Source organism: Abramis brama (genome assembly GCF_963993115.1).
Source record: "Abramis brama genome assembly, chromosome: 21".
Classification (NCBI taxonomy): domain Eukaryota; kingdom Metazoa; phylum Chordata; class Actinopteri; order Cypriniformes; family Leuciscidae; genus Abramis; species Abramis brama.
This window is the reverse complement of record NC_139983.1, coordinates 26,794,247-26,820,520: the sequence shown is the minus strand read 5'-3', so window position 1 is coordinate 26,820,520 and position 26,274 is coordinate 26,794,247. Positions and strand designations below refer to the sequence as shown.

At 36.3% G+C, this 26,274-nt stretch overlaps 1 protein-coding gene across 1 annotated transcript; it reads left to right on the top strand.

Moving 5' to 3' along the window:
• Positions 1–87: 87 nt before the first annotated feature.
• On the top strand, positions 88–25,990 carry dcdc2c (doublecortin domain containing 2C; the record flags this gene model as incomplete). Its single annotated transcript, XM_084096317.1, has 11 exons — positions 88–371; positions 1,229–1,274; positions 3,749–3,825; positions 4,067–4,198; positions 4,275–4,421; positions 5,430–5,484; positions 11,404–11,500; positions 13,650–13,750; positions 13,841–13,984; positions 17,541–17,610; positions 24,764–25,990. 10 exons carry the CDS (start codon positions 88–90, stop codon positions 17,598–17,600), a joined length of 1,143 nt encoding a protein of 380 aa, XP_083952443.1. The 3' UTR covers positions 17,601–17,610; positions 24,764–25,990.
• Positions 25,991–26,274: the final 284 nt, after the last annotated feature.

Sequence of the window (26,274 nt, the reverse complement as noted above, 5' to 3'; positions counted from 1 at the left end):
AAAACTTTAAAAAACTCTTATTTTACAACTGCATATTTTGTTTTCAGCACCTCCTCGTGGGTTAGAGCAGGATTGGTTTGGCTCATAATGTCTGGTCGCGGGTTTTATTCACATCTTCCGCCAACCAAAACGGTTACTGTATTCCGGAACGGAGATGCTTTTTACCCCGGCCGAAGGTTTGTCATCAGTCAACGCCAATCATTCACTTTTGACAGCTTTCTGAACACTGTCACTCGAGGCATCACCGCTCCATTTGGGGCAGTGCGAAACATTTACACCCCTAACAAGGGTCACAGGGTGTTGGATCTGGAGCAGCTCGTGCACGGAGAGAGATATGTGGCAGCCGGAGCAGAGAGACTGAAACAACTGGAGTAAGTTCACTTTATTCACATGGTAATGGTGCAATTATTATAGAATAAGTACGGAAACTATTAGGCCTACAGAGTAAGCAAACTGATGTGGTTTGGGGTTAAATTACTTTTAGGTTTTGAAAGGCTACTATCAATATATGTCATTAAACTATGAATTAAATTATAATAGCAGTTTAATACAGGGTTTATACAGTAATACGGTCTTTTCCAACAGAGAAGCATCATCTTTAAGTGAAAATCTGGTTTTGAATCAAAAACTGGTCACTTGTACAGATGAGTTTTAGATTTATGCAAATAGAGATAGAGAGACTAAATTAAGACATTGGCTTAACATATAGGCCAATAAGCTTATTTATTGTTTTTTATCTTAGTATGGTGGGCCAAATCAAAAGTCATGACAGGCCGACTTTGGACCGATGGCCCTAGTTTGGGTTTATGCATGTAACGGGTACACAGCATAACTTCCAATGGAACCTTGTATTAAGGCTATTGTTTTCAATAAAGCACGTGATTTATTGCAATCCTCATGAAGCTTTCCCTGATTGTACAGCTTTCTCATATCGACAAATATGGAATTTACAACAGCCTTAAACCTGAAAAATATAATGCTTATTTTAGTAACTTATTTTAGTTTCTAAATGGATGAACTTTTTTTCTATCAGCTGTCCTTTTTTGTGTAATTTGTAATAGTGTAATAGTGCCTTACACATACATGTACTTTGTTATGAAATTACATTTCAAAGCATGGAAATAATATACTTTTTAAGTACTTGATATATTATATTTATATTAACAATATTATATGTTTTTTTTATGATGTTAACTATATACTTTCTCTCTCCTTTATTCTTTTATAGCTATCATCACATACCACAGAAACCGTCAAAAAAGAAAAGTGAACCGGTAAGAGTCTTGGAAGCTACAGTGTTCATAACATTTTATCATACTATATTTTATATTTGAAATATAATCTAAATAATTTTTCCTTTCAGTGAGTTTGTCTGAGTAAATAAATCAGAACGGTATAGGGAAAGCAAATATCTGAGGCAAATCATAACATTTTTGCAGTATGATCATTACTGCAGTTCTACATCATTATTGACTCTGCTACATCTCTCAGACAGAATATCACTGCAAGGTTTCTCCAGACTGTAGCGGATGACTGATTTCATGCTTTTTGTTGCTGAAAACCATAAAGTGAACGTGTGTTGATATCTCCATTTGAGTCAGCTGTTTCTCTCCATTTTAAACCATCAGGGCGCCTATGTGTGGGGCAGGCTTAGTTTTCTGACTGCTCATAAAATTATTTTAGAAAATGATTTAGTCAACATTCACTACATGCTCTTTGCAAATGATTTGTGCTACTTAAAGGAGAAGTTCACTTTTAAAATGAAAATTCTGTTATCATATAATCACCCTCATGTTGTTTCAAACCTGTATGAATTTCTTTCTTCTGCTGAACAGAAAGGAAGATATTTAGAGGAATATCAGTAACCAGGCAGTTTTTGGGTCCCATTGACTTCCATAGTATATTTTTTTCCTGTGATTTCCTGTGAGGGTGATTATATGATGACAGAATTTTCATTTTAAAAGTGAACTTCTCCTTTAAGCTCTCCCCTCGGATTTCTTTTCATTTTCTAATGTATACAGTAATGTCATATTCCAAAATGCCTTTTCCAAAATTCCTTTTTTACAAGCTATCTTTCTTTACTCTTTGTTTACTGTCTTTTTTCGGTCAATAAATGTGCCTCACATGTTTTTTGAAGTATTTGTTCTTTTCACTCCTATACTCCTATAAATGCAGTGACTATTTAAATTATGTATTAATGAAAAGTGGTTACAGCTGTTGAACAATTTATCTGTTGAATAATTACCAATGCCACAATTTAGCACAAGTGTGCTCAGACCTGCTCTGGAGTTCTATCTTCCTGCAATTTTCATTTCCTGCTCATACACCTGCTTGTAATTTTCATACAAACCCTGCTTCAGTTGCTTTTCGCTGAAGTTTGAGCAAAACTGCAGGAAGGTGTACTATAATGAACAGTAGCATAGTATAAGCACCACGATACCAAAATAGTATATTTGTTATCTAAGGGTGCGTTTACACAAAATCAATGTACTAAAAACGGGAACGTTTTTCCTTTGCGTTTTTCGTGTACAGATGAGAACATTGTCAAAACAATCACAGTTCACACAGATCTGCGAAAATGACTAAAATCACTGTATTATACTTTGAAAGCTGTTTTCACAAGTTTGTGTTTTCAGGCCCCCAAAATGCCGTTGTCGTGTAAATGAACGACCAAAACAAATGAAACGTTTTTAAATTTTAGGGTGCTTACACGTCAACAAAAAATGTCAAAGTTTTTCCTTTGTATTTTTCACATACAGTCAGCAACATTGTCAAAACGATCCCCATTCACATAAATCTACGAAAATGACTAAAAACGCTGTATTCTGCTGCCAGGCCAGTAGTTGGCGATGTCACTTTGTAAAGAAACTACGCGCCTATAGACTGAACACATGGGGTGCTTCTCATTTCTTATTTGTGCATCCTCTTTTCCTTTTCTCGCGTCTCAGGTATGTGCACGACGTCACCGTTTTCACAAATTTTTTGTAGTTTACAGACAATAATTGTGTATTTTTTTTAAACTAGCACTTTGAAACCCTTGCGTTTTCAAGCCCCCGAAACGCCGTTGTCATGTAAATGAACGGCTAAAACGCATATAAACGCATGTGAACGGCCACTAAAAGACTCCAATGATTTATATTGATTTTAAGCTATTTGAGTAAATGCATTTTAAAATATGATTATTTAAGTAAAATCAAATAGATGCAAATAGTTAATAATAACCTATGCCATGATTTTTTTGAGTGCAGAAATCTGTCCCGTTTCTTTTCTATATGACTGACAAATCACATTTGAGTTTATTAATTTATGTTAAAACTGTATAATCCAAATGGATGATTTTTACATGTTCATCACTGAGGTCTCTGTGACCTCAAGCATAAAAACAGTTAAGACACTCAGCAGTTTTGTATAGGGTTCAAGAAGACGCAGGCTTGGTGCTATTCAAAGTTTGGACAATTTGAAGTGACTTATTAAGCTAATACTTTTTACAACCTTCCTCAGAGACCAAAATGCAGTGGACCATAATAGAGCAATAATCATAAAAATACCCACTTAGAGTGATTTTGCTTGAGGTTATGGCACTATATGTCACTGTCTGTCACCCTTTTAGCTCCTTGTTTCCGTCTGCACAACAACCAACATAGCATTTAATTGAAGAAAACCAGATGTGTAAGTGCCCTAAATGAGTAGTGGAACAGTTATTGTCAGTGATGCTCAGCGGGGTCCTGTTCATTTGTCTCCACTGCAGATCCAACCTGTAGTTCACAGCAGAATAATTGTCCCAGCTCGATGGAAGAGAATCGGTAATGAGTCGTGCACCATCAAGTGAGCCCTGCTTTTAATGTGTCCCTATTGGAAGTCTTCAATGGCGAACCCTCAGGCAATACGGCAAAGTCTAATTCTTTAGAACGGTTTATAATACTGTCTAATGGTATAAAATCAGACCAATGTTCTCTGCTTTATTTCATTATTTATGTCTAATGGCATCTCATTTTCTCAAATGTTGTTAATTATCAGTGAAGCGCAAATGTGTGGAGTGAGTTCCAAATCTGGTTATATTTTGTAGTGTTTTTACCAATGGAGATATCTTGGTTCCTCCAGCACGGGTGCTGATTCCAAAACACACGCTTGCCAGCTGGGAAAACGTATTGGCCATGGTGACCGAGAAAGTTCACCTTCGCACTGGAGCTGTGCGCAGGTACTGTATGTGCTTCATTCATGAAATGTACATGTGTAAAATGAAAGACAATGTTGAGCGGTTTCAATCCTTTCAGGTTGTGCATGCTGAATGGGAAGCCTTTACGTGGAGCGTATGAGCTGAAGAACAACCACTGTTATGTTGCTGTAGGGGCAGAGAGGTTCAGGTCTTTGCCTTATCATCTGGTTCCATGCAAAGGAGTAATTCACAGCCTCACTGATGTGTAAGGAAGATTATAAGACAAGATAATTGCAATGACTGGTGTATAATGCCCTTTTAGTGCACTTTCTTGTAGTTCAATTTGCAATCATTTGGTCACCTTTTGATGTTCATAACCTGTTTGACTTTCTTTCTTCCATGGAGTACAAAAGGAGAAAGACTAGGGAAAATATTCCACTTCTGAAACCAATGCGGTTGATTCTATGCAGAAATGTGAAGAAATGAGGCTACTGTTTGAGGTTGGAGCTGGGAAGATTTTGTAATGTTTTTGAAAGAAGTCACTCGCTCACAAAGGCTGCATTTATTTGGTCAAAAATACAGTAAAAACATTAATGTAGTGAAATTGGAATTTTAATATATTTTAAAATGCATTTAGAATTTTCAGCATCATTACTCCAATCTTCAGTGTCACATGACCCTTCAGAAATCATTTGAATACACTGATTTGCTGCTCAAGAAATATTTCTTATTATTAATGTTGAAAACAGTTGTGTTGCTTCATATATATATATATAATTTTTTTTTTTTTTTTTTTTTTTTTTTTGGAAACTGAAATTTTTTCATTATTCGTTGATGAATAGAAAGTTCAAAAGAACAAGATTGATTTGAAATAAAAATAATTTGTAACACTCTCACTTTTGCTGAATAAAAGTATTTTATTCTTTAAAAAAAAAATCTTACTGACCCCAAACTTGAATGGTAGGTTATATTAAATAGAAAAAAGACAATAAATCTAGAATCTAGAGATAAAGTAAAATTATTTGTAAATTGCTAATTAAATTAACATTAAAAATACATAGTTTAAATTGCACTAATAAACCACAGAATTAATAAAAATGCCAGAACTGACATGATAAAACAGATTTCTGTTTTTTTAAATATTTTAATGTTTTCCATGAATCAAAGAAAGCAAACAGGTGTGGAACAACCAGAGGATGAGTATATGTGATAACAGATTTTTTTTTAATAAAAACTATTTCTTTAAGTGCCCATTTCCCCCCCTTTTTTTTAGGATCAACAATGGCATTCTTCCAGTGCTAAAAAAAGGAAACCAAGACAGAACTTTGGTAAGGATAATGAAATAATATTATCAAACTGTGTCATAGATAAAATATATATCTAATGAAAACGCTGGCATTGATTTTGCCTGTCAGTGTCTAATAGGCTCATTCTTCAGAAGACAGGGATGAACACAGGGAAAACGAGTGTGTGTCTTAAACAGTTATATGGAGATTAAATATAGAACCAGGCTAATGTCCTGAACTAGTTTACAAGACACCAATCTTGATGATCACCCATCTCTTTCCACTCTTACTGAACCCAGTTAGTTAGAAAATTTCAATTCGGACCAGATATAAATTAACCACTGTTCATTAGTTCTGAAGATCAGATACTTGAGAAAAATGTTACCGTCACAGGATCTCAATGTCTCCAATCAGGCTGATCTGTGTCCGTGCGAGTTGGGTTCGGGTACATTCCCCTCATCAATCACTGTCTGTAGGAGGTATTGAGTTCTTCTCACCTCTCCTTTTTCAAACTGTCCCAACGCTCAGAGTTTGTGTTACTTGATCAAGTGAGAGCCGAATTCCCTCACCGGGGGAAGGCGCTGAAACCCTCCCCTGTACCCACAGAATGAGGATAAATTGTTTTGTGATAGTGTGCGTGTTGACTTGATGCTTTGGGATGGTCCAGACTACAATAAGAGCCAGACCTGGCACATAAGTGATGGAGAAAAAATACACACTTAGTAGACTGGGACCCTGAGCTCTCCAAAGTAAAGTTTGAGACATCTGGTTATTGAGAATAAGAGAAATGACAGCAAACTGTTTGCCTGTTGATGTTAGAAGGGAAAGAACTTGTCTAATTGATTTCTCATGCTTCATCAGCTTCATTGAGTGGAGGAAATAATTTGAAGAAAGTGGCCAATTATCTTTGATACAATGAAGATGGAGTAGCAATCAAAGTCTCATCAAAGTGTCATTACATTCCAAGGTGTTGTTCCATAATCTGTTTACATTTACCCGTAATCTGTATTTGTTGAGAGGAAAACAAACAATTTAATACATATTAGTTTTCCCTTCAGAGAATGTAATGGTAATTCAAACACTACCAGATAAATGATTTGATGCATTTTATTTAATTTGTTTCTCATGATCTTAAGAACATTTAGATCTTGGGTGGATTTAAATCTAGAGGCTTATGTTTGCATGTTTGAAAATAATTGTATTTTATATTTTATAGTTTAAATTTCTTTACAAAGCATTTTTAATAACAATTAAAATATACAGAACCTGTCCAAAAGTTTGGAAACATTACTATTTTTTTTAAAGAAGTCTCTTTCGCTCACCAAGGCTGCATTTTTTTAATCAAAAATATAGTAAAAACAGTAATATTGCGAAATGTTATTACAAATTAAAATAACTGTTTGCTATTTGAATATATTTTAAAATGTAATTTATTCCTGTGATGTGAAAGCTGAATTTTCAGCATCATTTCTCCAGTCTTCAGTGTCACGTGATCCTTCAGAAATCATAATATGCCGATTTGGTGCTCAAGTAACATTTATTATTATTATTAATAATGAAAACAGTTTTGCTGCTAAACGTTTTTGTGGAAATGGTGATACTTTTTTCAGGATTCTTTGATGAATAGGAACAGCATTTATTAAATGTATTAAATTTATTTATTCAATTTATAAAAGCATTATTAAATATAAATCTTTTGTAGCATTATAAATGTCTTCACTGTCACTTTTGATCAATTTAATGCATCCTTGATGAATAAAAGCATTAATATCTCTTTTTTAATCTTACCACAAATGTTTGAATGGTATCATTGTTTCCACAAAAATGTTTTCACCATTGATAATAATAATAATAATAATAATAATAAATGTTACCGAAGCACCAAATCAGCATATTAGAATGATTTCTGGACGATCATGTGACACTGAAGTCTCACAGGAATAAATAACTTATAATTTATTAATTTCAAATGAAAGCTGTTATTTAGAGCTTTCTATTCATGAAAGAATCCTGAAAAAAAACATTCATTTGTTTCCAATAATTCTCAAATTATCATTATAAATTGTAATCAGTCAAATAAATGCAGCCTCGGGGAACATGAGACATTAAAACATTGAAAGGTAGCGTATATACATAGTTAGTTATATAAATATTAAATTAAAAAGTTTTAATATTTTATACTAAAAAGCATGTAAAGTTTATGAAAAGATCTTTGTAAAAAAAAGAAGAAAAAGAAATTCCATAAATGCATAGCAAGTTCTGCATGCTTTCTTTTAATACAAAACATGATATTTCCTCTTGGTAGCATCCTCTCTACAGATCTTGTATTTTCCACATGAGGGAGACAAAGACTCAGCTTTGGTCTCCATCAACCACCTCTACCAAAACACCTTTCTTTATCCGTCTGGCTGCTTACATTATCCTATGATGTCATTCCAACATAAATATTTTTATTAAGAAATTGAACAGCGGAAGAATCTGTCTCATCTTTAAGCGATCGATACAATATATTTAAGCCTATATTTTATTGTCATGTAAACAGCATGGAGGGGCCAGTGTATTATTAGAAATCTCCGTTGGGTTTTTTTCTCCATGTGACAGAGCTGGCACTGCACCGGCAGATGAAAGCAGTAGCACAGCATTTGGTGTTTATTCTCCAACTGGCCTAACAGATGTTGAGCTAGGTGTCAGCAAAGTTGACATGGGTGGAAAAGTGCAACAGCGACCGAGATGATCACACCCCCTTGTACTAGCGGCCACAAATCCATGACTGTGACATGCAGAGGCAGTAAAGCTGTCCCAGACCCTTTCTGTGGCACTGCAGGGCGAAGCTGTCTCCTCATATCTCCGAAGACTTGCTCAAGTCAGACCCGCTGCTGTCCCTGCGGAGGCTTCCTGTTTTGAAGAAACATTGCTTTCTCGAGGGGATTGGTGGAGACACCCATCCAGCTGCTCTCTGTCAGGCCTGTCCTACACAGGCAGGGGGAGTTTTTCGCTGAAACACCAGGGGGTCTTCCATGCCTGGCTTCAGAGTCATTATTACATAGCTCTGGATTGAAGATACCATCCCCCATGCTGTACTTTCATAATTCAGTTAGTATAAAGGAAACTACTACCTATTCTTAGGCCTTGTGTAAGCCTGGTATCAAGATCCGTATCAGCAGATCCCATCACAAGTGGTCATCTGAGACTTTTTGCTTTTTATACCTAATACTTTCATGCAGATGTATCAAACCGTTTTGAACCCCGTTTACACCTGGTTTTGGCGTCGTCCTGTTTAAAATGGGCCTTAGATTAGTCTTGTTTGTCTATCAAATGTACAACATTGGCTTTACATACTTTTAACCTTACAAACTGAACTGAGACTTTCCACCTTTAAATGCCCTTACTTAAATCTCATTTACTTTCAAACTGTATGATTTTGGCCACGATTTGGCCGTCTGAGACAAATGTTGAGAATCCTAAAAGATTCCTAGGCCAAAATCTGAAGTCTTTGATCGCTAGTTTGACATGTTCTTCGACAGTCTGACAAGCAACAGTCTTAAAAGACTATTATAAATCTTACAGTGTGCAACCGGCTTTAGCCAGACTTTTGTCTGTCTTCTGTCATGTGCATCACAATTAACATAAATGCAAGTTTCCTAGCCAGAAATTGAACATGATCGGCCTCTCAAGTCATATTTATGACTGGGAAACTCTGAGATCATTTTGATAACCAAGTTTCCGAGTAAGGACGGGCGATAAACCTTAAACATAGAGGAGAGAACACAGCATCTGCACTGATTTCTTGGCGTTACAGTCATGTATATTTATGTATACAAATATCCATTTGGTGCACATTGAATACTGCATTTATTGGACCGTAATTCAAGAATTGTCTGCAAAATGGCTATCCAGCGCAGCCACAAACTGCACAAACTAGCTATGGCCCTACCTCCATGATTCATATTCTTTACAACAACAAAGCACCTGAACGTGAAAAATTTGTGATTACGACTTGAGAAGTGAAAATTAAAAAAACTTTGGTGTGTGAAGGCAGCATTAGTCTGGTCAAGAATCGCACACTTAGCTGTCCGTTCACACAGAACGCGTTGTTCCATTCCAATGCGCTACTTTTCCATTGTTTTTCTATGTAAACACGCGCTAGATGGAAACGTATAAACGTTGTGCTCGCGTCTTGTGTCTTTTGCAGCGTCTCGCGGATGACACGCATTCTAAAAACGCGGTGCTCAAGTTAAAATCAGTTCAACTTTTCAAAAACTTGTCTCGAGACCTTGCGTTTTTTCCCCATTCCACTGCCCTCATCTCACGCTTTTCAAAGCAGAAACGCGTTCTGAGATGTGAAGAACCACAGTTTATTTTGTTTTTTCATGCTTTTTAGATGTGGTTTTATCTGAAATAGAGACTATAGATGGCACAATAATAGATAGAAACTCATTCATTCAAAAAAAATATACCGCACTGTAAGTCTGCAAACTGCTGTACAAAAAACTTCAAAGATACCTAATATGTATTTGGACTTTGAAACTTGTGTCCATTAAAAATAAATACAAAGCACAGTATGCAGTTCTGTTCGTGAGTATCTGGTTTACCTTCCACTGTACTTCAAACAAAAGATTGGATGGCATAAACCTGGCATCACATCCAGGAAAATCCAGTAATTTCTTCTGCAAAAGCACTCATTGTATTAACCCAGCACCTTCTAAACATGTCTTTGTTTCCAGGCGGACTTGTGAACCTCAACGGAATAATGAAATTGCGTAGCCAGCCAATCAGATTGGAACTGCCAGTTTTTGAGTGGTGTTGGCAGTTTTGTTCAACATGAATCAGATGGTCCGTTGGGAGGCTGTCTAAAGCTGGGATTAAATGAAAATTGACCTTGAACTCTTCAAAAACTCACTTGCTGTCAGTAATATAGTTGTATATCTTGTTTTTCACAACAACCTCTTGAGTTTATATCATTTTTTTTTTTTTTACGTTTTCAGTTTGAGGATTACGCTCGTTCATCCTGAAAGTTTCATTGATGAACTTGAATTCTGAATGAATTCTGACTTACTGAATTGCAGCAGAACTTTTGGCCGTGCCATGTCTCCTTTGCCCTCCGACAGCTGTTCAAATTCAAAAGGATGTCAGGCAGAGTTTGCTTTAAAAAAGCAAGTGTGTAGAACAAATATTCAGCTATTCCCCAGGCCCCATGTTAGTGGGCTTGCAAACACCATTGCCCGAAGTGTGTAGCAGTGGAAGACGGAGATCAGTGAAGTACCCCCATGCTGCCTCTCTATGGAGCCAACTAACAGTGGCAAGAGCAGGAGAAAAATGTATTAAGCCTTCTCTTTCCCTCACTGTGCCAGAAATGGCTCACCTTGCTCCCAACGGTAGATCCGGTATGCACTGCCTGCTGGAAGAAAATTACCTTTTGTGGGAGTATTAATTCAGACATGACTCCTGCTGTCAAAGCATCACTCTAAACCCCTCTTCCCACTGTTCTGTCTCTCTCTGTGTCTCCAGTGCCCCAGTCTTCTTTTTTCATCATCAATAACTGTCTGCTGTCTGCTGAAGAATAAGTTATTCCCCCTCAAGTTTCTTTTTTAAAGCTTGTTTGGATCCTCATTGTTTGATCTGGCTTGATAAATAAGACTATCGCAGTTAGAAATTCATGGCTGCCCTGTTTCATCAATAAATGATTAGTTTGCTGTGCTCTCTGGTGATTGATAGGTTGTGCATGGGATGTATTGGAACCAGATGAATTCAATACCGTGCCGTTCGCTGGGGAGCTACAAAGCATATCAGCTCATGAAAAATTGAGGTCAATGGAAAATGTGAAAAAGAGAGTAAAAGAGGAAGAACGAGCTGTGCTCGAAACAGTTGTTTCTTGTTATCAGCGGGTTGTAGACACACTTTAAGCATCAGATCAAATCAAAGCCATGTATGGTCTGAAAGAAGATTGCTTTCTACCCTTAGTTCGCAAAACAAGGAGTGGACATAGCCGGCTCCGTCGTTTTTTACGCCAAACTGCCCGGGCAGGGCTCGAAAATCCCAGATCTCTTCGCTACGCCGGGTGAGTGTGGCAAGTCGTTTCCTTCGGTCTCCCTGGAGTTCCATTTCCCTGCTCTTCCTTCGCCAGATACAGGCGTTTTACATAATTGCTGATAGGCGCTGTGGCTGTTGTTTTTGTAGAAGTGTTATTTTCTCCTCCCTTCTCTCCATCTTTCTCTTTACCATCTCTGCTGTGTGATTGTGATGCATTTATGATTAAGGGAATGAGAGAGAGTAGCAAAAAAGAGGGATCTTGTACTCTTGCATGTGTGCGGTGCAATACAGCGAGCGCAGGCGTGTGTGCGCCACAAATTGCTTTGAATTGACAGGCTGTTCTCTAAAGCCCACCTACATTAGGGAAATACGCTCTCATTCTTGGATAGAATGCCATCCTGTGAGAGGAATATTAAAGCTCAGCATAGATTCAAATGCTGCAAAGGGCTTTAAATCGTAGATAAATTCAATCATGCCATTTTGTTTAAAATGTATGCAAGTGCCTTGTTAGCTCTGGCTGGGAAAACAAAATGTTTCCATTTTTTTCTGATAGGTAATCAAAATGTTCATAAGTTATTCATTAGAAATCTCTCTCTCATTCTCTCTGAATTTTTCTCTATAATGGTTTCTGTTCTTTTGCTTTCATTCACCAAGTCTCTCTCACTCTGTTGCATATAGAGACTTATATTGTAACTAGTGGGTTTTTTTTTTGGCTACCTTTATTTGTTTAGTGATAGTGTGTTGCATAATAAAGTATACAGTATGTTTAAAGTAATTCATATTTTTTCAATAAATTAAATTTTTATATATATATATATATATATATATATATGACATTTTATCAAATAAATGCAGCTGTGTGAGCATAAGAGATTTATAATATAATATAATTTATTATTTAATCACTTAAATAATTTATTTAAATAATTGCTAATCTTTATATTTTTTTTAACCAAAAGGTATATATTTAAAGTATATATATATTTTTTTCTTATTTGTTGTTTATACATTTTTTTTTGTTCTATTCAAAATCCATTTGGCTCACAAATATGAGGGGGTGCATGTGAATGAGCATGACACTTTTGTAAACTGCGTGAATTGAACAAGACTTTGACTGAGCAAGTGCATTGTGTCTTTTACATGCCATGAGATCATTCAGTGAATAATTGCAGGCGCTCCGGAGCTGCCATCACTTTACTCGTAAGAGCCGAGCCAGCAGTCCTTGTGATGGAGTTGAGTTTCCCTCACTCATGCAGATCTCGCATTAGCCTCGGACGGCATGTCTGCAGCCATGCTTATAAAAGCCCCCCGATGAAGGCTCATACCTACTCTGGACACTTGATCATGTCCCATGGGGCAGAAGATCCACATAATGCCATTCCTAATGGCAGAAACGAAAAAAAAAATAAAACAAGAAAGCTCCTTTTAACTACATCAATCACTGCAGAGGGGTAATCAAACATGCCATGACTGCGAGTGCCATTCCCATCACCTACTGGAGGAGGAGTGCATCTGCTGTCAGCCTATCATTAGCCAAGATTGTCTTACCTTTGAATATCAAAGGCACCAGCCAATGCAGTTTGCATCTCAGGATCAAGAAAGCCCATTAAATGCTTTGTGAAGTGCTGAGCTCAGACGAACTTGATTTGATGCGAAGTGTTTTGGGTAATGCTGAAGAGTGTTTATCACTTGAACCCTCATGTCTTGTCTGCCGAAACAAGACGGCCCATCTATAGACAGGTTTTTTTCTTTGTCTGTGTTAATCTTCTGCTTTTTGAGAGAAGATATTGATCGTTTTGTAACAAACATTAATTGATTTGTAGTTAGCCCCAACAGAGCCTGGCCATTTACAATGTCATTTTGTTATGTGCGCTGCGAAACTCAGTTGTGGAAACAGTGTCGCAAGGTTCATTCTAATGGATCAACCTGATCCTGCTTTTTGCTGGATCTTCACTCAAATTTTCACTCAGACAGCTAATCATTTATTTATTTTTTTGTGAATAAACAGCAAGTAACTTAAACTAAACTTAAATTAAACATGAAATTATTAGAAAGACTCATAGTATTTTCTTGTAAAATGTACTCCAATAATCTTTGTTTTATTCAAACTTCAAAAAATTTGACGGATGCATCCAACATATGATCAGCATGTAATCAGGATTTATCGCCCTCTCCAGAAAAAAGTGTCTTCAGAGCCACCAACAAAATGATGGAGGCAGTAATAGCACCTGAAGTCCTTGAAGATGAAAATATGAAGGTGGATCTTCCCATAGAACAGGTGAAGATGACAACCAATATACAATATACTTATTGAATACCAAAACTAGGATGCAGCAATAAAAAAGCTGAATACTTTCTTCTCCCACAGATGGAAGTAAAAGAAGTTGAGGAGGAACAAAACTCTTACGAAGACCCCCGACCAGAAAGTGGTGGTGACAGCCCTGCCAAAAACTTCCCAACCCATCCAAATTCAACTGCTACACCAAGGTCATACCCTTCCAAAACCAAAAAGGTCAAAGACTATTTAGTTTGCAACCTAGTAATGCCTTCTCAGGATCTGAATGTCAGATCAGCCTATTCTAACTTTTAGTCTTCTTTATTGTGCTTTGACCAGTCTCTAAGAAGGTAATTTAGTAAACCTAAACTCAATGCCCATCAATATATCTCAGACCATACCTTAAGTATGAAGGAGTCAGGAGACCTCCAACTCAACAGCCATGGAGAGTGTAGGGACGAGTTATTAGATCAACCAGAACCAAAGGTATGGAGCTCTATTAAACATTATTAAAGACCAGTTAACATTGAACAAATGTTCTGTTAAAGTTACTGGAAGAATGTTTGTTCATACTTTTGAGAAAAATCTTGCCAGAACAATAGCCAATGTTCTGAGACCATTCCCTGTTAGCTGGGTTATGGCTTTAATAGGAATAGCCCACATCGACTATGAATGGAACACAGCATAAGTCTATCTTATTCCACTCTCCGTTCTGTTCACACAGTAGATGTGGTCACGATGACAGAGGTAGTGATTTGCTTTTTTTTTTTTTGTCTGTGTTCTAACCCCATCAAATTAGTCCATTTAGATACAGCAGTTACTGTGGCCAATAGTCCTTGACTCGTTAAAGTGTTAATCTCATAACATTGATGAACAGACACAACAATGCTTTGGAATATTACAATGCCATGCAATTTCACAGTGCTTTGAAACAGGAAGATATCGAGTCTTATTTAAACAATCAATAACATGCAGCATTCCATTTAATGAAAACTATAATTTCAGACAAAGGCAATTACACCACCGGGTATTGTTTTGGTGCTGTGACTTTCTGCTGCAGTCTGCATTTTCATAATAGAGATATTCTTATCGAAATAATTATTGACTGGGGAGTGCGGTTATTACCTTGTTAAGGACCTCATCAATAGAATAATTCATTTCTTATCACATTTAGTCCTGTATGGAGATTGCCAAATCGAGGAAGGCTATAGATCTCAGGAATGGATCATGTGTATTAGTGAGTGGTAATTCTCACCAGTCCGGCCTCAGTTAATTGGCAGAACCATCATCACCGCTCAAAAATGATTTGATTTACAAGAGCAGATGAGGGGTCCTTTTTATGACCGTTCACAGTGCCGGCACTAAAGACATGTAAGTGCTAATCTTGCTCTTGCTCGGAAGGACTGCGTAATGTTAACCATTAACCATGTTCCCCAGCACTCAACAATGTCCAATAAATATTCTCACGCTGAAGGCTTGTATTCCCATTGCACACATAGCTGCGACACGTTCTTCTTTTCCTGTCCAGCCGTGTTTATTATCCTGCATCATAACGCTTGATTATGACTCTCGGAGAGATCTATTTAATAAAAATCTGACAGTAACGTGTATATTATGGCGTAGATATTTTGTGATAATGAGTTATTATGAGGATTATCGAGGTGACGGTATTAAACCGCTGTCATCCAGTTGATATATTTTACAATGGGAGCTGCATTGTGTTCACATGAGAACAAAGCATAACAAGTATCTTGTTGTGCTGGAACCTGAGCTAAGTAAGCAATCATAATGTAAAAGTGCTGCTTTGCTGAGAAAGTGCTCATATCCTTTTAGACCCTCTGATGTTTAAAAGCATGTAAAATAAGAAGGCTTCTTAAAAGCATGATATATTTGAAAGCTTCTTAAACATTTCATTCACCACATATGAGTCATGCGTCAAAATAAATATTACCTCATCGTTGACGGGCCTTTGAATTATATCTCCCCCTGCTACTGTTACTAGAGTTGCGCCTTTTTTATTGATGAACAGATTCAATTATATGATAGTGTTTTAGTCAGAACAGCCATCTTTACAGAAATGATGCCATTTTTGATTTGCATTAACACACTGAACCCCAGCCCATAGATAAAAGAACAGCTAAGCTAACTTACACATAAATCTGCGGAAGTAAGTTTTGTCTGTCCAATTTCATGTTACATATGGTTGCTGTTTAAAAAATAGAAGAAAAAAGCTGAGTCCCTGTTATGAAATGAATAATTCTATTAATTTTAATTATCATTAACATGAAAACTTGTCTATGGATGTGAACAGTGTTATTGTATTATTATATAACATTATATTATTTATTAATATTTATATAAGAGTTTTTTTTTTCATTACAATGAAGAACTCTGACTCTATTCAATCACGATCATTTACAACATAATATTAAAAAGTAATTATTATACCTTCTATTAACTTTTATCATCATAACTATGCTTATGGACTCATTTAGCATGTTAAGACAACTACTATAGTACAAAGCTTACAGTAAATCCATCCTGAGAAAGAATAAGGCTACACATCTGAATGCAGCAATCGTTAGTTTTGATTTTAACAATATTGACTGATTTAGCAATCAGTCACCTAAGCAGTTTTTCTTAATTAATATTGTTAGATATGCCGATGTGCCCTGGCACGTTTGATCAATCGCCTTCCTCCTCCACGGAGTTTTCTGATAAAAATCAAATAGATATTGATCACGTTATTGATCTCCTTTTGCCGTGTCAATACAATATCTGTTCATTTATCTTCTGCTTTGCTCTCTAGCTACAGTTTCCCAGCCTAGACTCACTGTTTCAAAGTGCGCTTCACACAAGGTCAACCATAATCAACCCCCAGACGATAGAACGGGCTGCGATCAGCTCTCCCAGGCTTACAGGTCCTCTGCAGTAGACCGTTCAATTACTGTTTATTAGACCGAGGATGGTCATTAATCAGATGAAGATGCACAGGTTTGGTCCAGTTGGCCGTTGGACCACTTAAGAAAACACTGCCTCTCTATCTTGAATCCCTGTTACAAAAATACTTTTTTCATAAAAAAGACTTGTCTTCTGCAACCTCTATTAGGTTCTTTCTGGTGTAGAACACAAAAGAAGATGTTTAGAAGAATGTTCAAGCTGCTCTTTTCCATACTATGAAAGCATAGCTGTCAAGCTACATTTATAGTGAATGGTGACCTAAAAATCCCTTTTTCTCACACAAGCTATAGACCACTTTTTACGTGTACTCTGTTGTTTTATCATTTCTATAGCTTGATAATATTGGTCCCCATGCATTTAAAATAAATAAATACAATTCAGCAGAGCATTCATCAAAACTTTGTTTTATAGAAAAAGGAAGTTCATACGAGTTTGGAACAACATGAGGTTTATGGGGGAACTATCCCTTTAACATTACAACCAAATACACAAAGTGTATTTCAAGAGTTGTGAAAATGATCTAAACTCATTTAATTTTAGTTACAAGCATTTAACGTCCTCATTTAGTGCATTCATAAAATGCAATGCAAATAGAAGAAACACAAAAAATAACTTTGTTAAACATCCCAAATGAGCTGATTATCATTCATATAGTACTCATGTGGTAGTGCATGAGTAAAATCCATATTTCTTTCCTTTCACTTCAAAAGCCGCATTAGCTTGAGTTTAATATATCATTTTAAGGCATAACTTGACAGCTTCACTAAATGAGGATCGTACTGCATTGAAATGTAATTAGATCAAAGGATAAGATTCTGATTTATGTTTTCAGGATACCAAGGGGGAGGAGATGTCCTCAAAGAAGTGTGGAATATGGTCGCACATGTCTTAGTTTTTAAAGGGTAAGTTCCTAAATGCCTGGTCAAACCACAGCCAAAATTCCTTGGAAGCAAGTGTACATGATACACTTATAAAGAGACCACTAATACGCTCCACATTACTAACTAACATTCCACATATATCACCAAGGTCTTGATCACTAAATAATATTTTAGACATCATTCAGCTACTGATGCTGTATGAGATCATTTTTCATGTTGGATGCTTTCCTATTAAATGCACCTTTCCACTGCTGCACCATGTTACTTCATTCAAAATAAGTATTTACACATAAATACTTTCTGTACTTTCTGTTTTATTATATTATAATTTTTTTATTGTATATTTAAAGTCTTTTTAAGAAGATTTAAGATTTAAAGTTCGAAAATCTCCCATTGACATTATTTATGAATATTCACATTGATATTCATTAAATATTGAACATGTACCAAACTTTGAAAGGTAACTAAAACTAAAACCATTTAAACATTTTTGTTATTTGAAATGAAATAAATGTTAAATAAAATATAATAATAATAACTAATTCAAACTATTAATACAAAACTATAATACCTCAATAATACTAAAATGACATTGTTTTGCATAATGAATTGTGGTTGGTTTCCATTTTCACAACTTTTGCATACTGAATTTTGATTGATCTTGTCTTCCTTGAATATATTTAATATTTTATAGCTGCCTTTACACTGTACAGTAAGACTCCCTGTGAATATGCGTATTTCCATACTACACAGTGACAAGCAGTACCTCAAATAAGTAGGTGTTTTCAATGATACTAAGACTACATACTGCATATGCTGGGATGCAAGTGTAGACACTTACAAGCCCATAAGTCCACTGGAGCTGAGGAGCTATCAGACTTATCCAGTTCATATTGTACATGCCAGAAATCTATAGGTTGAAGCCATAAGCATAGCAAATGCAGGCATGGCCTCCTGGGTGAATATAACAACACTATTATCCAGCATATGATGGACACCAAACACCATCTCAGCATGCTTCCTCTCCACTCTATGTAAATTTAGCCTTTAACTGCCATTTGTTCTCCATTCCTTTAATAGCTTTATCTCTCATGCAATAACTTGGAGATATAAAGTCATTTAGATGTTTTCATGGCAAGTTCTGCACAAGCTATGGTAGCATAAACATCTGAATGACACTACAGAGGCGAGATATTTTGTTTGTGCCCGCCCGACATTTCACAGCTGTGATTTCTAGTATCTCTGTAGTCTTTTTTTTTGTTTTGTTTTTTTTGTTACCCCTGACATAAAAATGTACTCACTCTCATGTTGTCTCAAACCTTTATTCTATTATTATCATTATCTCTTTTTTTTCAGTGGGACACTAAAGGGAAATTCTTGCGTGAATATTCTGGCCAGAATATATATCCATATAATATAATCCATATAATGATTTTGAATGAGATCTGGGGCCAATAATAATTGTTTTTTTTTGTTTTTTTACATAAAATCTTTTCAGATTAACAAATAAATAATGGTTTTAGAATTTTATTTACAAAGACTTAAAAAGCAATTTAGAATAGTTTTTCCCTCAAGCTAAAATAAAATCTGCTATTCTACTCAAGAGGAAGACTTCTGAAACCTGCCTGTTTAATATCAAAATGTCTAATCCATACCAGACCTCAAAATGGATGGCAGCCCTCCAGTGACCACTGGAAACAGGAAACTCTTCACAGATGTAAAAGTACATCCATGTTTTCTTTGGATTTTGATTGGGGCCAGGGCCTAGAGCTTATTTAGTGTAGTATTACCTGCAATGTGTACCACACCATTTTGTATCTTCTTTCATGTAACAGGAATAATTAACACCAATCATGTAATATATGGGCAGTCAAATGTGTAGAGGTGTATCATATGTTGTGGTGTCACTTTCCATTCCTATCAAACAATTAACCCCAAATGATTTTTGAATGATTTACCCCTGTTTTTTTTATTATTTTTTTATTTAAAAAGTTTCTACATTTTTAATAATAAATAAATAATGCACAATGTCATATCAGTAGTCTATGGAGCTATCTATATATGACTTAGAACCTGTCATTCAGAACTTATATTTCACATTTTTGCATTTGTTCAGAAAAGAAAAAAGTGACTTTGAACTCCGTACCTAATGGCCTTGGACATGGACATTAAGTGCAAAAATAAAAAATTAGAAAGATGGCAGTACAAGTGGAATAGCATAAGGATAGATAGATAACATGAAGCAACATAACTAACATGGTAATTTGCAAATTGTTTCAAAGACAGCTATTCTTTAGTAAAGTAATGCATTACTTTTAAATTTACAACAAAATATCGGTTGCTTTTTTAAATAAGTAATGCAAGTTACTTGTTTTCCCATTTATTGACTGTCAGCTCTCCTGTCCCCATGTTGAGTGAAATCCGGAGTAAGTGCAGAGGTGCGCTGTGTTAACATGATTTTTATTTCTAGGCTAAATGTGAGCGAGCATCATCTTATTTGCACAAAAACAGATTCATTTTCCTCAAAATTAATAAAACAGTGAAATTCAGAATCTCATTTATTAAAAAATAAAGACACTTTTTAAGGGAGAAACACAATATTGTAACATATTACTTTTAAAAGTAATACTGAAGAATTCTGTTTTATTTCTATATATTAAAGACTTCAGATAGATGGATCTATAAGTAAGAGGATTTTCTTTCACATGTCACATGCAAGACATTAAAGATTCTCAAATCATCTCCCCATAGCTTTCAACATGGAAAAAATAACATGTTCCGAAGACCTTGAATGCTTGATATGAGGAGACGGCGCTGTCTCATGATCCCAGCTGCTGTTCTGATGATGGGCTTGGTGAAGTGCACAACTGCCTGGTTACACATTAGTTTGATTGCCAGTTTGCTCTGTTTGAAGCAAGCTTTGAAGGATATCTCAAGATGAAAGCCAAACTTCTTCAGCAAGTCCATTGTAGTTGGGGTTCCATATTTGCTTCTGGCACAATCAAGACCTTCAATGATCTTCCAATACTGGCATGAACATAATATATAATTTATCACACAATGCGTTCTATAGCCTCATTCTGGGGCTTTATTTGTCCCCTTGTTGACAGGCTCAGTGGTTCATTTTTTTAAAGGTAAACCTTTGATGCATTCTCTGCACTTTGATACATGGGATTGCCTGTTGTGTTGAATACTTTACCAGTGTTCATGTGTCTTATGCTTGATAGAATTAATATGGGAGGTCACTAAGAACCCCTGCAGTTGTGTCAGAGAAGGCTCTTTTATCCACCCTGTTGGAGATGAAACAGTCTTATAAAGCAAATAAAAATGTCTTTATCTTGACAAGCCCACTGTGGATATATAACTTCTGGAATGTAATACATAATTATGCATCACTATGAATATTTGATGGGCCCTCACACTCATAAGTTGCCTAATTGCAAGAATTAATAGTTAAAAAGAGGTCTTGAGCTGGAACCAATCGTGGTACTTTTGATAAATTATTTTAGTTTTTAATCGCATTTACTTTTTTTGGAGGTTGGGAGGTTATATGAAACCAGTATTTTAATAAGAGGGTTCTTGCTTGAGGTTTTAATCCCTTGAATGGACCACAATGCCACGAATCAACAAATTAAACATGCGGCTTGCAAAGCATCAGACAAGTATAGAACAGGGACTAATGATTGACCTGCAGGTCATGGTTTATATCATTGTTTAACGTCATCGCAACAATGGGGAATGCAAAATAATTTCTCAGGCTGTCTCGGCTCTCGGCTTCGTAATTGTAGTATGTAAATGTGGCACTTTTAGAAGGACAATGCTTGGCCTTCAACGGAATGCTCTTATTAAAAGCACTTTGATGAAGTGTAGGGACACACATCCTTCCTAAATCCTTGGGTTCACCCCTGTGTTAATGGGCCAGAAGCTGAGGTTTAATTTTCTTTGTTCATTTGTGAAATGGGTGTATGGATAACTTACTCTGTGATTGATAAAACGTACTGACACATCATTGTCAGAGTGGACTATGACATCATACAAGCTCTGCATTGGCATTGCAAGGACAACATACTTTATTTTTTGTCACATAGTCTGACATGTCACATGCCGTCTGCTCTAAGATCAATGGTTATTGAGTATGATATCATGATGCGCACAGACATATTTAATTTAACTTGATATGCCTTGGGTTTTTTGGACATGAAAAATTGCTTTTGTATCAAGTTGTTGCTTTTAGTAGTTTGAACATCAGCTCAACTAAGACCAAAATTGATCTCAGATAATATTAGGGTACCACGGGACTAAAGCAGAAAGTATACTTCTTTTGATTCGTACTCAGTACACAGGCGTTTGACGCATGCATAGTTTTGAGCAATCTCTCACCACGAGTCACAACCCATGTAAATATCTTTGTATTCTTGCTAGAGTTGTAAAAAATGAGGGTACTTTCAAACCTCTTCACACAATCTCTCGTCTATGTAGCTGTCGCTGTAGCTTGCCTGCATTCGACTTCGACTACCTTGTGAAGCAACGATCCCCGGGGCCTGGTTGCCACCTTGTGGATAAGCTAATTACTACAAACAAATTTACAAAGTACCCACGGTTACAAAAATATGGTACAGTACTCTTCTGATGGTGAAATTCGCATCATGAGCACTGTACGCTGACCCTCGCATACGCGTAAAAAGTGAAGAGTACTTTGGCCTTAAAGATGCACCGGGGTAAAAGGCTCATTTGACTTTATTCTCTTTTAAACCACTAGATGGCATAAAACTTCAGCTCAGCACTTTTCTTATCAACCGCTTTTGATGATGCACGTGGAAATTTGGCTGATCCTTGACACGATCCCGGACAGCAACTCAATGTTGATTCTGCACTAATATGATCTAATATTTAATGTTTTTTTTAAAATGTTGTAGATTTATGTCGCAAATCAGAACCAATAAAATGATTGACTATATTTTGAGACAAAGGTCTTGTTTTTCAAGTGAAAGAGACACATGAAGGCCAAGTAGGGTAAACCATACTCGGAATTTGTCTTCTGCATTTAACCCATCCAAGTTAGTGCACATACATTAGGAGCAGTGAGTAAAGAACACACACTGAAAATCATGGACACACACACCCGGAGCAGTGGGTAGCCATTCACCGCGGCGTCCGGGGGAGCGATTGGGGGTTCGGTGCCCTTAGTCATTTCCTGCCGGTATTGAGAATCGAAACCACAACCTTCAGGTTACTTTTCGGACTCTCTAACCATTAGGCCATGCCCCCAGTTTCAGTTTTGTTCAAGGTAATTAAAACAACAGTTTTTAAATAACGTAAGAATATGTAAAACTGGTATTTGGGGTTAATAGCTGGCTGACTTTTCAATTTGTTGACATGACGTGGTTAGATTCAGATGGTAAATATATCAAGTCGGGTGTCCACCTTAGAGATAATCACCATATTTATAATCAGATGAAGGTTTGACATTTGAGCAGGTGTCATAACTATCATCTGGCAGCAAAATGTGTCAAATGTAGCCCTAATATTTGACTAAAAATGTTGTCAGTAATGAAATAATAAATACCTGATGTTGTGCAAAGTTCTAACTTGGTTCATAAAAAAAAAAAAAGAGTCATCATGTCAAGTTTGCCTAAAAGTTTTATTATGATGACTGCCAGATGGTAGAGAATCATGTCACACACCTTTGGGATATATTCTCCACTTATTAGCAGGAGTTCAGGCAACCTGTCTCAGAGCATTGTGTAGCTGTCATCTTAAACCTACTTTACAGCTTCACTTTCAGTTAATTAAAGGCCTAACCAGAAGTATTAAACCCCAGTTTGTGTTCGCTCACCTTGAGCAGAGTCTTTGAAATATGCAGACATTTTAGAGTTATGTAAGTCCTCAAATTGATCACAGCTGAACTGAAAGCACTCTGTTCCTTTGGTTAGAAAAGTGCTTTCTTAATTGAAATACCATGAATCTCGGAACTGTTGGAAACTTACAGGTCTCCTTAAAACCCCTTTTAGCACTGACATCATGGATGGATTTGTTTTTTTTTTTGTTTTTTTTTCCTAGACTGCTATCTGCTTATTCCTTGTTAATGACTGGAAGAAGGGATAAAAGCCCCTAGTGTATGATAAGATTCCAGGCAGGGAGACGTTGGTGTTGCTGGGCCTTGCGCACTGATTAGATGCTCTGAGGAAATATTCTAAAAATAAAAGAGATCAGATTGGCCTGTGGTGATATCATTCTTAGCTTGGTCTGGTAAGGTTTACTGCATCATTCTCAAGTAGACATGAAGGCATTAGGTATGGACCTGTTAACACCCTTTACATTTATTTATATTATATTAATAAATCATGAACAATTATAGTAAGGTCAAGTCACTTTTATTTATTTAGCACTTTAATGCAGCTTAAAATGGATAAACAGGAAAATAATGATGCAAACAGAGTTCAATTCTGTAGAAAACTGTGATGTCATTGTCCAGCTCAGTTTAGTTCTCATTCCAATTGTCTCAGTACAGTCAAATCAATAATATTGCTGGTCTTAATTTTAGTAATTAATGTTATTCTCTCATTTTTATTTCTTTTACCTTTCTTGGTCTGTTTGAGAAATTATGGGATAATAAGGGGAATGGGAATGTTGTGAGATGTATTCTAACCTACATTGTCCTCATTAAAGAAATACTATCCCTAAAAACATTTATGCTCTGATTGTTTATTCACCATCAACTTGTTCTGTAACTGGTGCTTAGTATCATTATTTGAATCGAGTCACTAAATTTCAACTTAACTGGATCAATAAACAAGTCATTATTTTGAGACAGTTGAGAGTCACTCTTTTGAGTGATTCACAAAATTAGACTTAATGATTTATTAAACCTTACAAAGCCAGCATACACCTTCAGAAGACTTGGAATTAAGAGCACAAGTTGTACGGACCACTTTTATTGTGCCGTTTTGGTGCTTATTTGTCATTTGAACTCTATATGGTAAAGAACGTACAGGAACGTACGTACTGAAATATCATACAGGTTTGGACCGACATGAGTGACTGCGCCTTTAATTCCCAGCTTTGAATATAGATTGTTATTAGTGAACAGTATTTAGCACAGCAGAGGGAGCCATGCAGTGGTATTCACACTCACTCTCCTGTTTTGTCTTTCTCACCCTCCCGATATCCTCAGGACCTACATGTATACAAACCTGTGTCCCTCATGCAGGAAGATGGATGCGTGTGTTCCCAGGGCAGATGGCCATGATGCTTTGCTATGCATATGGCTCACAGATTACCACTCCAGCAGGGTGTCAGAACTGATGAGGCAGCACTGGAGCAGAGTGTTGTGCCATTTGCATTTGAGCTTTACTGCTTAGCTGCATGGATGGCCACGCTGCCTAATAATGTCTAAGGGTGAATCCTGAACAAAAACATGTTTCGGAGTGTAACCCTCAGGACTACTTTCAATGTAGTTTTCCTATAGGAGAGGTCATTTTAATGCATACTAATTTGAATATTCAAAGCTGACTTTTACATTTAATTTACAAAGTCTTTAAGTGTTATTGCAAATGGTTGAATGTTATTTCATCAAGCATACAGTATGTTCCTGGATCAACATCATCAAGAACTGATAAGAATGTAAATGTGTACCTTGAAATGTTATACAAGTCGCTTTGGATAAAAGCGTCTGCCAAATGCATAATGTTAATGTAACATCAGATTTGAGGGACAAGTTTAGAGTTTATGTCAAGATTAGGCTTACAACCGGGGTTAGGTGCTTCTACATCATTTTTTTTTTTCACCTATCATTTCCTTCTGATTTTAGGGATAACTTATGGGGTAGGGGTAAGGATAGGGTTAGGACTACATTTTCTGACAAAATGTGTTGATCCAGGAACATGTCTTTTGGCAAAATCATGGTGATCAATACAAATGTTAGCATATAATTTTAATGGAATACAGTGCAGTGGTTGTATTGATTTAAAATGTGAAAATTTAGCTGATTAACAGATTTTGAGAACTGTACAACATCACAAGTAATGTCATGTAAAATCATCACTCTTAATGGATCCAATACTCAGACTCTTTGCATTACATTGTTTTTGGGAAATTTCTTGAATTTTCTGACTCATAGTTATGTCTGCATATTTAACATCGAAAAAGAACCCGGTTCACCTTTTGTGCATTTAGCCTACATGTATACTGATGTCTCTACATGCCCATGTCCTGCCCTTCCTCTGAACGTCCTGCCATAGTGAAATCTGTTTAGCATACAACGATGACCCATGTTATGAAAGATTAATGCCATTTCATTGCAGTAATATAATGTTTTATGAAGGCCATCATTTTCCTGTCATGCATACTGCCCTGTTTCCAAGATCTGTCAGATTTAAGCGAATCGCAATCTAATAAATCTCATCAGACAGCAGCGTTGTCAATAATTGCTCTATGAATTTTATGTATGCATATGTAAATCTACCCAGGGGATGTTTTGGTCTGTAAAATCACAATCTCAGTCACACTGCAACATCACCCAATGCCTCAACCTAATCTTGACAAGGGGAAGGACATTGTCTTTTATCTGTTCCTATCACATTTAATGAATGTACCACCCCAAGGGATGAACACTGTATCTGATGTAAGGGAGTACAATGTTTTGCTCCCAGGTTCACGGGTGTCTGGAAACATCAAAGTCCTCTA